The 16,263-nt window shown below is 41.9% G+C and overlaps 1 protein-coding gene across 1 annotated transcript; it reads left to right on the top strand.

Annotated features, from left to right (window-relative positions):
- Positions 1-10,340: 10,340 nt before the first annotated feature.
- LOC130156732 (14 kDa phosphohistidine phosphatase-like) lies at positions 10,341-12,788 on the top strand. Its single transcript, XM_056355463.1, has 3 exons — positions 10,341-10,534; positions 11,051-11,175; positions 12,580-12,788. The coding sequence occupies exons 1-3, from the start codon at positions 10,405-10,407 to the stop codon at positions 12,670-12,672; spliced, it is 348 nt and encodes a 115-aa protein (XP_056211438.1). The 5' UTR covers positions 10,341-10,404; the 3' UTR covers positions 12,673-12,788.
- The last annotated feature ends 3,475 nt before the right edge of the window (positions 12,789-16,263 follow it).

Below are 16,263 nucleotides of genomic sequence, written 5' to 3'. Positions count from 1 at the left end.
GAAAACACCACTTTAACTTTCCAGTGAAGATTTTGCTTTTCTGCCACTTCTAGATATCTTGACTCATCAGGAAGGGAGATTCTGTCACCTACCCTGAAATTGCTACACTTTCATATTTGAGCCTATAAAGCAGTCCACAATGTCATTTTTCTCAGATGCAAAGCATGAATCCCACCCCACAACACCCCATGACAACCCTTCACCAAAAGGGTGGTCAAGCACTGGAACAGGCTGTCCAGAGAAGTGGTTGAGTCACCAACCCTGGGGATATTTAGGTGCTTAGGGACATGGCTTAGTGGTGGACTTCTATATTTGTCTTTCCTGGTGCATAGTAGTTGGGTTCTTTCCCCTCTCATTTATCAAGAGGCATTTACTCATCCTTTGTAGTCACACATGACTGCAATCAGTAGCAGAGTCTGGTTATTTAGACCACAGGAGTAATAATCAGCTAAGATTACTTTCATAACAGTTATTAGATCAGCAGGAAGTGAAGAGATTGTAATTTCTCATCTATAAAATAATACTGGGCCTGCATGCAACATTCCTATTTGAAGCAGTTAAGAGTTAAGTTTATTTGTACTTCTAAGCAACAAAATCCCCATGATGTTAGACTGGGTACATAAACTACAGAGGAGAAGCTACCCTACTATCAAAATAGAATGAAAGATCCAGATTTATGCCCACTTGAAGGTAAGTAAATTAGGAGTGCATTTGCTTTATACCCTCTAGAGTCAAAGACAAAGGTTTACCTAAAGGTTAAGTCAAAGGAGATCCTTTCTCTCTATGAAGAAAAATTGAGAGCAAATAAATTTGCTTAGATGCTTACAGCCATGGGAAAAGAATTCAGAACAAAATTGGCAGTATTGTAATTCTTCATCTCTTATTTAGGTTGTACTGTTAGCTATCGGAAATACAAATTAAAAGTTAAACCACTGGCTCTAGGGATTTGCTTCTATCCTCTAATGTGGGGTTCAGTTTTCTCCCCCTGAAATAAACAGTGTACATGCCCTTTTAAAAGCACTTCCCTCACTTACTAGGGTATGTAATTTAGTAACACGGAGTAACAAAAATATGTTCCTATGTATACCAGACGCTGCTCTCTGACCTTGGCACTCCTTGAATACCAGCACTTGGGAGAGCAGCTCTTCATTTTCCTGCTCTGCATGCCATGTCCCTTCTCTTAGAGAAGAATTATTGCTATTAGCTAAACCAGCCTACAGACACAAACAGTAGTAGATCACTATCTCAAGAAATAAAAATTATCTACCTTTTTCCTTCAATCTATATCCAGAATTCTTCTAGTATGATGTTATCCACCCATCTTTTTTCTTCATTCTGTTTTTTTCGTAGGGAGCTGCAATCCCAGCACCACGACTAAGGACAGACACTGTTTCCCTGCTGGGTATCTCCAGCCCTAAAACCACCACTCAGAATACCCTTGAACTCATGCATTTGCATTCATGGAGCAGAGATATTTCTGGAGAAAAGCAGCTGCATCTGGAAGGCCCTTATATTCAGGATGTCACATTTTCCCCATAAATGAACTCAGATCAGTTAAACAACTCATTCACACTATTTGTCTCTACAGACCACACAGCAACAGCTGGGACTCTGGAATCATCACCTGCACACCATGCTTTCATCATGCCCCCAACATACGCTGTAAGGCATGGACACTAAGGGCAGGGAAGGACAACCAAAGGACAGCAGAGCCCTGAAAACAAACCTAGCAGACTAGTTTCACTGATCAAGGGGATTCTAGGGGGGAGCATGTGGTCAGTACTTCAAAGACTAGCAATCCAGTGACAGGCAGACAGTATTTATGGTCATTCAGAAGGGGACCTAGGAGAATGACACCTCCAAGTAGGAAACTCTATAGATTGTTCAAAGATAGAAATAGTCCATGAGGTCCCCTCTAAAGAAATATCTTCCTGGGTGCCTAATAGAAATTTGTGTTGAAGTCTGGAGAAAAGGAAGCAGCTAGGAAGGCTCAGATAGGATGTCCTGCACTCTTTATAAGTATCGGGAAAGTAAAGAGGTGATCAGAAGTTTTCTGTATATAAAAGGATGAAGCTGGTACAAAAAACCAAACTGATACAAATCATCTGTGAATAAATGTAGACTGGAAATTAGGAGGGAGTTTCTAGCCATCAAAGCAACAAGGTTATAAAACTGACTTCTACAAGTAGCAGATCAAAAAACTTTGTTTTCATGCAGATCTTTTTCAGTTTCTAAAAGGGATCACATGAGAGCGTTTTTCATGAAAGCAAGGTATAAAGGACCCAGCAGCCCTTCTTTACACTCCTGCATACTGAAGGTTGGCTTAGATTCTTAACCTTCAGTGCACAAATCAAGCCTCTAGCTTCTGAACTGCCTATTCATACGCAGATCCAAAAGATGTTAATACCAGGAGAGATAATGTTATTATCCTGCACTTGTTCTGGCTTCTCTGCAAATCTGAGGAGCTGCTAATCAACAGCTGTTCAAGAAAAATCCTTCTTCAAAGCCTATTACAATGAGCAGGCCAAGCAGCAAAGCAGTCCTGTGATCTTTGATGGCCACCTTAAGTCCCAATATACAACAGTGTATTTCATTTGCACCAGTGTATTAGGCATTCTTCTGCTCAACTCAAGGGTATACTCTCACTCTGGGACAAAAGAAATAAATTTGCAAGTACAGCTCAGCAAGTACCCTCATTTTATTTTCCTTCTTCTGAGAGTTCCATGCAATGGAAATTACCTATTTAAAAAATACTTTCTTAATATTTTCCTGTAATACAAGAGTGGGCCAAACATATCCTTACATCTTGTGCTCTGCTGTCAAAGAACTCAATAAAAGGAAAAATTTATACAGCTGGACTTTAAACTGATTGTTTCCCTTTTCCTGATTCTAGTAACCTGGATTTGCCTAATGGCCTGAGACAATCCCATGATGAGCTCCACTGCAGCACAACATGTATTTAACACATTTAGATAATACTAATATTCCTTTTCTAGTCATTTGCTGTTCAGGGGCTAAGTAGCAAAATAAATATAAGGATGTTTTGACATTAAGATACTCCTGACTCAGGTTTTTTTCCTATTCTCAAATGAAAAATTTACTTTTGATCTTGAACTGCAATCCAGTTTCTTCCTTTTAAGATGTCTTGCAAGCAAACTAGTGTAGTCTGGGCACTGAAAGCAAGCTAGAAATAGCAGGTCTGAGACCTGCACAGTAGATTGATACTGGATTTTGGCAGTATAAGCTGATCAGATCTGAACTCTGTGTTTCTGCAGCCAGATGACTTCTGTTACTGAACTTGTTTGATTACAACTGGCTTTGATACCTCCATATACAGCTGCAGTACAGCCTCATCTTCTCTTCCCCATCCTTCATTTCAATCCAAATTGATAAAACAAGTGACAGCTGTCAGTAGTCAACAACAATTTCTCAAAAATTCCACTCAAGGCCAATTTAGCTTTTAACTACACATCAGAAAATCTCGTAAGCCTCATGCACAAGGGCTAACCCATCTAGGCTTTCAACCCAGGCTTTTTCACAGATCCTTTCCGTTACTGGGTTGCTCTGAAAGGGAAGCCAGTGTGTTTTCTTTGCAACCATCAGCTACTGTGTACTAAACATTTCCACTTAGCGACTTTAGCTGAAGGCTATAAAACACAGAACATAGCACAGGGGAAAGGAGTCACCTCAGGTACTCAACCTGTCTGAATATTCCAGTGTAAGTCAAAATGTAATTTTGTTTCAAAGCTGGAATCCTGACATTCAGCCCAGGAGAGGAGTTGAAATGCTGTATGTCATGCTTTGCCTGAATGTTTAAAGTAGGTTCCTGACTCAAGTCGGATTGAAAAATACTGATACTGACTACACAGAACTGATCTGGAGAAATGGGGGGGAGAAGCTATGAATCTTCTATCCACAAGGATTCTCTTTGGTGAAGATCTAATCTTTGCATGCATGAAAACATTTAAGTGGGAAGCCCATTTACACATTTGTAAGCACACCCCCCTGAAAAACAACAAACCCAAAAAATTATTTTTCACTGCTTTTTCAGTAATCTTAGCACTTTAATTTCACAGAACAGCCCATGTTGGAAGGGACCTCAAAAGATCATCTGGTCCAATCCTTTGTGAGAAAGGGAGCCTAGATAAGATTATCTAGCACCCTGTCCAATCACATCCTGAGAACCTCCAGCGATTTGCCCTGCTTTATACATGCAAGCTTTTTCAGTGATACTTAAAGAGAAGACCTTTCTGCTTTTATGGCAAAGGTTTTAGGAATCCAGTTTGCAGATGGGAGTCCTACAACAACCACGTCAGGTATATTCACAGGAAGAAGAGAAGGGAAAGACAGGTCAAACAGAAGAAAGGGATAACTAGGCAGAACTGCTCTGAAAATCCTTCAGAAGAAACACCACCACCCTTGCTCTGCTAGCACCTGTGCCTCAGGAACTCCTAGGAAACTATCGCCTGACACAACTACAGTATTGTATCTGTAAACTATCGCCTGACACAACTACAGTATTGTATCTGTTTTATTGCAGATATTCTACACATGCTCTCGCTGGACTGCAAATACATAGGAAGAAAATGCAGCTGCCTTTACATCACCCACTTGTGCTTTGCTCATAATGCATTTAAGCTACTGATTTGATTATTTTTTTTTAAAAAATAACAAGCCTTTAGCACATTCCTCTGCTGTTAGGTTTGACACTGGCATATAACTGGATTCCTTAAACTACATTCAGAACCTGTATTTGTTGAAAAACTAGCATTTAACATACTCATGTAAACAATTATGTACTTAAAGCCACAGTTTCCATTTTTTTTCAGAAGAAAGTACTAATCTGAATTGTAGTTTGAGCTACTGAATGGTAGGAAGGCTAGAAGATATAAAGACTTAAGATAAAGTAGCTTGTATTTTGATGTGTCAAGCTACTGCTTACAGCTAGTAAACACTCCAGAGCTAATTTTTAGGGGGCACTACATTCGTAAGTGGAAGCCTCCTCCAAGATTATTTGAAGACCATTTGTCCACCTCAGTAGCCAAAAAAATATGAAACTCTAGGAAAAAGATTCAAAAAGCATGCTCAGAAACCTTATACACTTCCTGAAAAGAGCAATTTTTCTCAGGGGCTGGAGGCACATAACAGGGAACAAAAATTTTTCTAGAAAGTTACTTTTAAAAGATACAAATATCACAGCCTTAATGCCACCACAAAGCCCAGTAGAAATGCAGTTAAGTGTGACTGCACTAATGTATTTGTCCCCTATCAGCCGTCTTCTGTCACTCAGGTATTTCATCCAATACAGATACACCCAATATAAACCCATTCTCTCAGCAGGAACATTCACAGCATCTCTGTTCTCCATCTATTTTCAACAAACCTGTAGGTACATAGTAACACTGATATCTCTATCACTATCTCAAATTGAGTTGATATTTATTAGCATTTTCAGAGTTGTTAAACAGAAAAAGCATAGTCACAGGACCCTCTTATGAGGGATGCAGTAGAGAACACAAGGCTATTATTACCTGCTTTATCCCTCTCAAGACACGCAGGAAGTACTTTTAAAAGGTAAAAGTATGACAGATACCAGGACATCTCATCCCTGTATGAAAATGAACTGGGGTAGCTATAATAGTTATACCCAGCCATCACACCACGTCACGTGAACCGCAGCTTTTCTTGCCTGTTGCCTTTTTAATCTCTGATTGCTAGAGTATGAAGAGAAGCTTGACCAAGTTCAAATGCACTAGCTCAACCAGTAAATTGGGTGACATATCCCAGATCCAGCCTAACCACACATTCTGTTATACAAACAAACAAATGTTGTTACACCAACATTTTAAAGCACTGCAACACAGATTGCAATATTGGCACAACCCAAGCCAATATAAGGATAGGTGAATTTTGCAAGGCCACGTGGATTAAAACAATCTGACGACAGGAGGGGCATAAACAACAACAGTGTAACTTTATAGTCATTTGGGTCCAGCCCAAAACCTGCACACTATAATGAAAACAAGCCCCATATATAACATAGAAGAGGAAAAAACATGCTGGCTATACTTACCCTTATGATCTGGCTGTAATTACTCAAGGAAAATACCCACTATCCTATCTTAATTATCATTGCATTGTATTCACTGTTTCCTAATTTGAGATATTTACAAATGCTTCTCCTCAGAACAATGATTTTTAGGACACCACTGTCAAGAGATGTAACTTGGCCAAATAAATAGAAAAAAACCTTAATTTTTCAGAAATTAGCACTAAACACACTGCCACAGTTAGGTATGAGTAAGCCCATTACAAAAGGAAAGTCCCTCCACGCAATTTTGTTGGAGGCAGGCTGTGTCTGGTTTGAGACCCCTGTTGCCCCATGCCATCCTCTTCGTACCCCTGAGGCTCACAAAGTGACGCGCTAACAATTACCACGAACAGCAGGGGATTTTTGTCTTCAGCCTAAATACTGACAGGAAGCTCCTATACCTCAGCACAGCATAAGAAGCTACTTTTGGATAAGGTGGGTGTTTGGGAAAGCATTGAGAAGAACAGGACAAAGTTCTGCTTTGCTTATTACTAAGTTACAAACTTACCTACTCGGGATCATGTCAGATGCCTGCTCTCCTTGCTGAGGACAAATTCCCCTGAAGTTTAGCTTCTGAGGTATGGCATAAGTATTTCCTTTGCCATCCTTGCCCTTGCTCATCAGTGCTACCATTGTTTGTTGGTAGTTCCTTCCGTGCATCATAACTGAAATGGCACAATAAAGTTTTCCACAGCTACACAACAGACTTCTATGCTTAAGGAAATGAAGTATCCTATTCCAGTGAAAAATAAAAAGGCAAGGTTCATTCAAACAAACAAGCTCCATAAAACCTTCTTAATGCTATAGCTCTAACAAGAAATAAACAAGAACATCAGATATTAGGCTAAATGGGTAAACAAAATAATCAAGGAACAAGCTATATTCACAATCAAAACAAAAACAGATCTTCTAGATTGCTTGAAAGAAACTTAAAAGAACTAACACTGCAATAGCCCTACAGGCCTTTACTACTGAACTGAATAAAGCAAGCTCAAGCAACAACCCCAGCTTCATAGGACTCTCTCAGCTTTATAATCACAGCATGGTCAGGGATGGAAGGCACCCCTGGAGAACATCCAGTCCAACCCCCTGCTAAAGCAAGGTTCCCCTAGAGCAGGTTGCAAAGGATTGCATCCAGGAGGGTTTTGATGTCTCTAGAGTCAGAGACTCCACAGCCACTCCAGACAGCCTGTTCCAGTGCTGTCATCCTCAAGGTGAAGCTGGTCTTCCTCATATTCAGGAGGATCTTCTTGTGTTTCAGTTTGTGCCCGTTGCCCCTTTTCAGCAGCACCCAGAGACACAACAAGAGCCTGGCCCTGTCCTCCTGACATTCATCCTTAAGATCTTTGTAGACATTGATAAGATCCCCGCTCAGCCTCCTCTTCTCCAGGCTAAACAGGCCCAGCTCCCCCAGTCTTTCCTTCTAAGACAGATGCTCTAGTTCCCTCCTGAGCTTCATATCCCTCCGCTGGACCCTCTCCAGTAGTTCCCTGTCTCTCTTGAACTGTGAAGAGCGCTGCCCAGAACTGCACAGAGCGGTCCAGGCGCGGCCTCAGCAGGGCAGAGCAGAGCGGGAGGCTCACCTCCCTTGACCTGCTGGCCATGCTCCTCCTCACGCACCCCAGGATCCCACAGGCCTGCTGGCCCACACAGGCACACTGCTGGCCCATGGGCAACTTGCTGCCCACCAGCACTCCCAGGCCCTTCCCCGCAGAGCTGCCTTCCAGCAGGCCAGCCCCCAGAACGTACCGGTGCATGGGGCTGCTCCCCGCCAGGCGCGGGACCTCACACTCGCCTTGGCTGAACTTCTCTGGGTCCCTCTGCGCCCAGCTCTCCACCCTGCCCTGGTCTCGCTGAACGGCAGCGCAGCCGCCTGGGGCTCCAGCCACTCCTCCGGGTGCCGTATCCCCAGGCACCCGGCTGAGGTGCCTCTGCCCCTTCATCCAGGTCATTGATAAATAAGTTGAACAAGACAGTACATAGTGCTGACCCTGGGGAACACCACTGGCTGCAGGCCTCCAGCTAGGCTCTGCGCTGCTGATCACAGCCCCCTGAGCTCCGCTGTTCAGCTTGTTCTTAGCCCACTCATCTCACCCACCCTTCCTGAGCTTACCTATGAGAATGTTATGGGAAGCAGTATTGAAAGCCTTGCTGAGGTCAAAGTAGACAACACTCACTGCTCTCTCCTCATCTACCCTGCCAGTCATTCCATCATAGAAGGCTATCAGGTTGGTGAGGCGCGATTTCCTCTTGGTGAATCCATGTTGACTATTCTTCATGACCTTCTTTTCCTCCACAGGCTTCAATATGACCTCTAGGATGAGCTGTTCCATCACCTTTCCAGGGATGGAGGTGTGACTGACCAGTGTGTAGTTGCCTGGGTCCCCCTTCTTGCCCTTTTTGAAGACAGAGTAACACTGGCGTTTCTCCAGACCGCAGGCACCTCTCCTGTTCTCCATAACCTTTCAAAGACAATGGGGAATGGCTTGACAATAACATCTGCCAGCTTCCTTAACACTTGGGGATGCATCCCATCAGGGCCCATGGATTTGTGGGTATCAGGTTTGCTTAAGTGACCTCTAACATGATCCTCCTCAATCAAGGGAAAGTCCTCCTTTCTCCAGACTTCCTTTCTTGCCTCCGAGGTCTGGGAAACCAGAAGGCCAGTCTTAGCAGTGAAGACTGAAGCAGAGAAGGCATTCAGTATCTCTGCCTTCTCTGTGCCCTTTATCACCATAGCACCCACCTCATTCAGCAGCAGGCCCACATTTCCCCTAATCATACTTTTCCTGTCCAGGTACTTGAAGAAGCCCTTCTTGTTGTCCTTGACAGATTTCATTCTAAACAGGCCTCAACCTTCCTCATTGTCTCCCTACACATTCTGACCACACCCCTATATTCCTGCTAAGTGTCCTGTCCCTTTTGCCAGATCCCATAAACTTCTTCCTTCTGATGGATGTTTGTCAGAAGCCCCTTACTCATCCATACGGTCTCCTACCTCCTTTACTCAATTTCCTACTCAAGGGAATACATTAATTTTGAGCTTTTTTTAGAGGAAGTGATGCTTGAACCCTAATCCCAAAGGGCATCTCATCCAGACACAGATTTTATCACTTTCCCTGTCTGCCTTGGCAAATCCAGAACAGCTGAGACAGTAGGCTTGGTTTCTACTTAAAGCCCTTCTCACCCCTTCAGCTCCTAAGATTTAACTAATAAGGATTTAGTTTACTTTACAAGGGCTCTGGTTGTTTTCCTCATCATGTTGGTACTGCTCTGTGCCCAGAAAAAAGTAACTGACAATAGCATCTGAAATAACTTTTTTATAGGCTTAAGACAGCTAATAGTTTACTAAATAACTTGGTTGTGAAGTAATAAATCAGAAAACAAATTCTAATCCAAAAGTTATACTTGTTAAGTATCTCTAAATGCTGTATTTAGATATGTACTCTTCTTTATAGAAGGTGTAATGCATTAAAAACTAATAGTACACTGTGTTCAAGCACTGTTTTTATACTGTAAAACTACTACAGATGGAGAAACTCATGTCAACAATGATTTACTCTTGTACGTATTAAAAGAATAAAGTAGTTCAGTTAAAAGTGAACTACAGTATAGCACTTAAAAGATACAGCTATATTGAAACTAGTTTGGGAGACATTAAGTTTTTTAAAAAAACTTCTAGTCTTTAAAATGTAGGGACTCTCTCTTTTTGGAGTAAGCACTAATACTCAATACAAGACCATGCTCTTACTTCAGCACTGCAATGAAACAATTTTTTCTTCTTTTAAATACCATCAATTCAATCTGCAGTGAATCGGTGCATCTTTGTAATTCTTGACATATGTGATCTCATCCTGAATGTGTGATTCTTGCCCAACTGGAGTGGCACCCATAAAGGCAAACATGAGGTAAATTTGTGTCTCTTACTTAAAATGTAAGCTACAAAACGCTGGGGCATTAAGCTACCTGCATCTCCACGACCTTCTCCATTCCTCGCCCCCCCCTCCCCCCCCAGTATAGACGCCTTGCCCTCCAAATGGCAGGTACCCGCTGCAAGGCCCCAGCTCCAAGATACGGGGGAGAGGAGGCACGGCAGCCAAGGAAGGGAAACATGACCCAGGTCACCCCTGAGGCCTGGACGGCCGATGTTAACGGGTAACGCGCCCCTTCCGCCCCTGTGAGGCCATGCCGCCCGGCGGCTTCCCTCACGACGAGCGGCAGCTGCTGCCCCGCCCCCGGGCGCGAGCAGCGCCTTCCCGCCAAGCGCCCGCCCCCGCGCGCGGCAGCGGACCGCTTCGCCTCACCTCACCGCCATGGCGGCGGTGCGGGACGTGGAGATCGATCCCGAGGGCACGTTCAAGTACATCCTGGTGCGCCTGCAGCGCCCGGGCGGCGAGGAGCGGCGCGATATCGTCCGCGGCACCAAGGCGGCCGAGTTCCACAGTGCGTGACAGGCCGCGGGTGGGGGTGTTGGGGGGTGGGGTGGGGGTGACAGCCCCCCGTGGCCGTTAGCCGGCCCCCTTCCCCGGCGGCAACTCTCATATAACTAAAAATAATAAATAGCTTAGTACAAAACCGTGCGGGACGTGGCTGCCGGTTCCCAAGTGAATGTGAGGCGGAGGGGGAGCCAGCCTGCGGTGGGCGCTGTCAGCGGACATAGCTGAGGAGCCTCTTTTTTCCCCTTTATAGGTGTGAATATGAAAAGTGGGCCAATACCTCTGTCAGGTGCCATTGCCAACCCTGATAAACCTCATTTAGGAGAACGAGTTGTTTAACTAAGTAAAGTCTGACCTAGCGAACTTTAATGAAACAGCTTTTCTATGTCTGGCAAGAGAAACCTCTCACAGGTGAAAGAAGGGCACTGGAGGAAAATGAGTGGAAAACAGCTGAAAAGAATAGTTCTAGAGCATTTGGTGCCTCCTGTGTATTCTAATGTCTCTAACCATTCTTCTTGTGCAGATCATATATTTGAAAAAGTAAATCCTGAGATGGAAAAGCTGGGATATGAGTGCAAGTGCCTTGGAGGAGGGAAAATTGAGCATAATAGCAAAGACAAGAAAATAAGGGTATTCGGGCTCTCTACTGTAAGTGAATCTCTTGTATTCCTTCAAATCCTTTAGTCTTTGATGTTCCGGGATTTTTGTTTATAGTATGGTGGCTTTTGGCTATTTGAATCCCAGTGTAAACATTAATGAGAAAACTTGCCTGGCTCACTTGTGAGATAGATTAGAAAGACAATAGTTTTAAGGGCAGGAGACCAAAAGTAATAAATAACTTAACACTGCATAATACCAGCATTAAGTTATATTCAAGACTAGAAATGGAAGTTAGCATATCTTGGCTCAGAATTTTTTAGTCTTGCTGCTAGAGCAGGAATAGCGCATCTCTAGCCGCAGGGCCTTGGTCCAGCTACTGTGTGATCTTTATTTGCCATTAAAAATGCTGGGTGTGGTATTTCTGACATAACCATATTATCTAGTATTTTTAAAAAGTTTGTATTTTATGATGCATCAGTTTTAACCTGCATGGTTTAAATGGTGGTTTACATAAGCTGTTCCTCTTGGGGCAGAGTCAGTGATGAGTAAGAGTACATATTTTGTTTGATAATACAATTTTGAGCTGTTTTTTCAATCTCCCAAGTTAAGTTTCACGTGAAATGTTACTGGAAAAAGAAAGTAATCTGTAAATCACAGGGTTTTATCAGTAGACTAGACTACTGTGCAGTAAAGGCTTTTTGACAGGAAAAAACTTACTTGTAGTTCTGAAATAAGAAATCAAGATAATAACTCCAGTTACATCAGTAAAGGAAAGGCACTTTCTAGCGCAGCTGTCTTAAGTTTCAGTGAAAGAGCAACACTGATCAGTGATGTAAATGAGGGTTAAAAATCATGTGGGTCATCTGACATTGCCTTAGGTCAGTGTTAGAAGTTGCAGTGGCTGAAGACCACAGATACTTAAAATTCTGCCATTACCAGCTAAGGCAAGATTGCAAATAAATAAAACATGAAGACTGTGATTTCTTTAGTGGCTAGAATAGTACTCAAATGTTCTCATGTGTGGTGGCTTATTCCTTTTTTCTTCAGCTGAGCCAGATCAGATGTTTGCATACTCATACATTAGGGTGGGTCAATGAAATCTCTGTGGTTTAAAAGAACACTCAATAAATATGGTGGCTAAGGGGTTGGGAACATTTTAAAACGAGCCTTCTGCTGGAGAAATGATGTGGAAAATGCATCCTCTATTACTTGAGATTGCTTGACCCCATCTCATTTATTTTCTACAACTTGGCTTTGGGGTGAATTGAAGACGCCAACAGAAAAATAAAACATGATACTGTAAGAATAACTCTTTTAGTGCCTGTATTTGATTTGCACATGAACTACTTAAAGTACCAAATCATAACTGGATAATTTGTGTTGACAAGAACTGAATGGTTCTGTGGACTTAATTTCTGTACATGCCTAATAAGTATTTGTTCTTTCTTGCAGGGCTATGGAAAAGCAGATCATTCAGTGACTGTAGAGATACTGAAAAAAGTGTATACAGATTATGAAATTACATGGTCAGATGACAAGAAATAAATTGCCTACTTTCAAGCAAAACAGGCATTTAAAAACTGGAAACTGTGAGCTGTACTTTGACAAATAAAATTGAATGTGTATTCTATGTACGTTACCATAAACCTGGAGAAACTGGACTCTGCTGTAATTCATAATATGGTTAGTATCCCCAGATAGATCTTATTTTTCAGATCATTCCTTTGTGCAGAATCTGCGGTTCTAAGCCTTCTTCCTCTCCTTTTGACATGCCATCTAATTAAACACTCCCACATCTTACCTTCCCGTTTGTCTTCATCCAGTGCTGTCTCACTGATCTACTGTAGATACCTTTAGGATTTTGCCATCAATTTATGCACCACAGTACCAAACCTATTACCTGGTCTTTTGACCATAGTGTTTTCTCTTTCCTTTATTTTGTATTGTTCTTTAGGCTTTCCAACTTTACCAGATTTACAAAACCTGGGGAAGAAGGGAGGAGGGTTGGCTGTTACACTTCTTCACCTAAATCTCTGATTTACTCCATGGTATTGAAAATTCAGTATTTATGTTCCACATGACTAATGATCGAGATCTTTTGTGTTCTTGTAAAATCCTTACCTTTAGCAGACTGATGGCACTGTCAAATTGTGACAACCCTTCTTTTGCTCTGATTCTCCTGTACTTCTTTTATTCCCCATGAGTATAATGATGCTTTTCCCTTTTTTTATAGCAATAATTATGTTCTAGTTAACTACCTCCTGGCCAGACCCAGCACACCTAGGCAGTGTCTGAATTAACTTACAGCACCTGCATCCTCCTGTTGTGGCAAGATGTTGTCCTTCATTTATTAACTTACTTCTTAGAATTGCAACTTATGTTTCCTGCAAGTCTTTCTTTAATGCTGTTGTGGATTTCAAGGGAGTTCCTTTTGGTCTTAAGCTTACGTTGTTGACCTGCAGTCTTCAAGAGGTATTTGCATATAAATCCTGGTTCTTCCCTTTGCTGTGGTTCCTACTGCACTGATCTACTACTATCTGGCAGTATGGAGTGGCTTTTCCTTTTCAATGTGTATATGACTCTTAAAGTACAAACTGTGAAATTTGAGAGGCTTTAGTCCAGTTTCCATCACAAAAAATCCCATTGTTACTACCTTATTATGCTAATTATCCATCTGATGTCACCCTTCTGTGTCTTTGATTTAATTGCTTGGGCAGAGAGGAATTTCCTTTTCCTGTCCTCAAACCTTTCAGCCCATTCCTCATTAGAAGAGTTCCAGTTATCACCTGGGAGTGGGATCTCTTGAACCTGGTGCTGCAGGTCTCTTAGTTGGCACCTGCTTCCCCCACCATGCAGCCTGGACTTTCCTCTCCAGCACCCCTATGCACTTCTGCATCTGCTGTTTGTGCTTCTCATTATGCTCTTGTGCACTGGTCTTCTGCCTGCACCACTTCAAATGCTGTGATAACATTGACTGAAGGTTTGATTTTTCTTAAGATTTTGATTCCAAAACATGATGAAATGTCTGTGTACCTAGTAACCAAGAATAGCATACAGGTCAATAATTTGCAAATTGGCCACTTCCCACTCTGATTTTCCTCATGGGTTTTTTCCCCTAAGCTTTAGTAAAATACCTGTAATTGCCAGTACAGAAAGCCCATTTTTTTTTAGCCTCATTTCCCAAAACTAGCAAATAGTCTTCAAAGGGAAGTCATCAGTTAAGGATAGTGTCTGCTAAAACAAACAAGCTTTTTAATTTAGTTTCCTGAGACATTTTATGACTGATTTTAATCTTTCTCTCCACAATACTTACGGGAAAGACATAATTTAGACCGGATTTCTTATTGTGATGACTCTTTCCAAAAGTGAGGGGGTGGGTCAAGGGGAGAAAAGTGGTGGTAATTTGGAACAAGCTGGTAAACTGAGTTACCAGCTGATCTCTACCTTTGTTTCCTCATACAAGAAATTGGGCCTGGTGTAAGGGTTTGAGTCATCAAAAAAATACTTTTGATGGTCCTCCCACTTCTGTTATTTTCTATTGCAATGTCATTTGGAGAAGTGCTGATTTCTTTGGCTATTAAGTAATTACATAAGTATAACAAGTGAGTGAGATATTTTTATTCCAGATCATGAGGAGAAGCAGGAAACTGGTCACCAGGGTGGTGATGATTTGGCAGGTAGAGAAAGCCTTAATGTAGATTAGGGAAAATAGTAATATTTGATGTTGAAACACCAACAGAACCACCAGCCTTTAAACCCAAATGTATTAATTTTGCTCCCTCTCAGCATCCATCTGCTGAATTTCAAGAACAGAATAGAACTCATCTGGAATTATGGAAAAGCCAATGCTGATTTTGCTGATTTCACCTGAGAAAAGCATCCTTTATTCGCATCTTTAATTCTGAAACGGGAACTTAATTACACTGTTGGCTTTCCTGTTTTGCAGGTGTGCAGTCACTATGAGATTGTAGCTCTCTAGCAGTCTTCACTTCAAAGTCCAAAAAAATCCGATTTCGTACTTGCATGAAAACAGAGCCATATTTCAGCAATCCAAGAATAAAAGGATACTGAGGAAAGGAGTAGTATATTAAACCCAAGACAGTGAGTGCCACCTTCATTTATTCATACAAAAATACCTAAGATTCTTGTTCCTAACCACATTCACTGTCATAGTGGTCAACATTTCTTATTGCTTCAGGTACCATTCTCTGAAAGAGCAGTAGACCTAGTAAGTGTAGAACACGCTATTCAGTCACTATGTACAAGCCACAATTTGTCTTATGACTGAGGCTTGAAAAATGGCAAGCGGTAGTCAGTTTGCTTTCAGCTTCTCAGTTGTGACAAAAAAGAACTGTTAACAGTACTTTATTGATCTGCCAAAGCTAAACTTCCCTTTGTTCCTCAATCTATAGTCAGCAGTTTGCTATCATCACTAAGTTTCAGAGTTGATGCAGAAAAATTCCATAGCGCAATCACAGCCGTGACACAACTGACTGCTTTTGTTCTCTCTCTCCTGTAAAAGAGCAACTTCAGTAGTTTCCAAAGCATCCCTTTAAAATAGTCTACTTACAATTGTTTTTGAAACAATAGTAGTTGTTAAGGCTCTTCTGTAAAGTACGGGAAATCCTCTGACTTGGGTGTCTTGCACTGTGAAGACAAAAATCTTCAGCTACAGGATCTTTATGTAATAAAGTGACTTAGGTCACCACTGTCAGAAGTTTCTTTCCATCCCCTTAGGCTATCGTCCTCCCTACACTGAGTATCCTTGCATGCAGTTTACTGCAGTGGTTGGCTATCTATATTTTTGCAAAGGCACCCAATAAAGCAGTGCATGATAAGCAGTAGCTTTGATGCACACATTAGGAGTTGTGTAATAGCTTTTTGCCCAGTTTTGGTTAAACAAAACATGCAATGGATTTTTTTGTGTGAATTGTGGGTGATGCTAAGCACTCGGGACCAGGTTTTGTCGTTCTTTGGGTTTGTTTGCATTTTTAGTAAGGTAATTTCTTCAGCCTAGGACAAAGGAGTGACTTGTACAGCTTTTCTGAATGCTTGCTGCCCAGCCAAACTGCTGAAAAGATTTAAGAGGTGTGAGCATTCAATAGTACCCCCCCAGCAAGTGTTGAAAATGGGTCA

The sequence above is a fragment of the Falco biarmicus genome, chromosome 11 (assembly GCF_023638135.1).
Source record: "Falco biarmicus isolate bFalBia1 chromosome 11, bFalBia1.pri, whole genome shotgun sequence".
Classification (NCBI taxonomy): Eukaryota; Metazoa; Chordata; class Aves; order Falconiformes; family Falconidae; genus Falco; species Falco biarmicus.
This window is presented reverse-complemented; position numbering and strand designations above follow the sequence as displayed.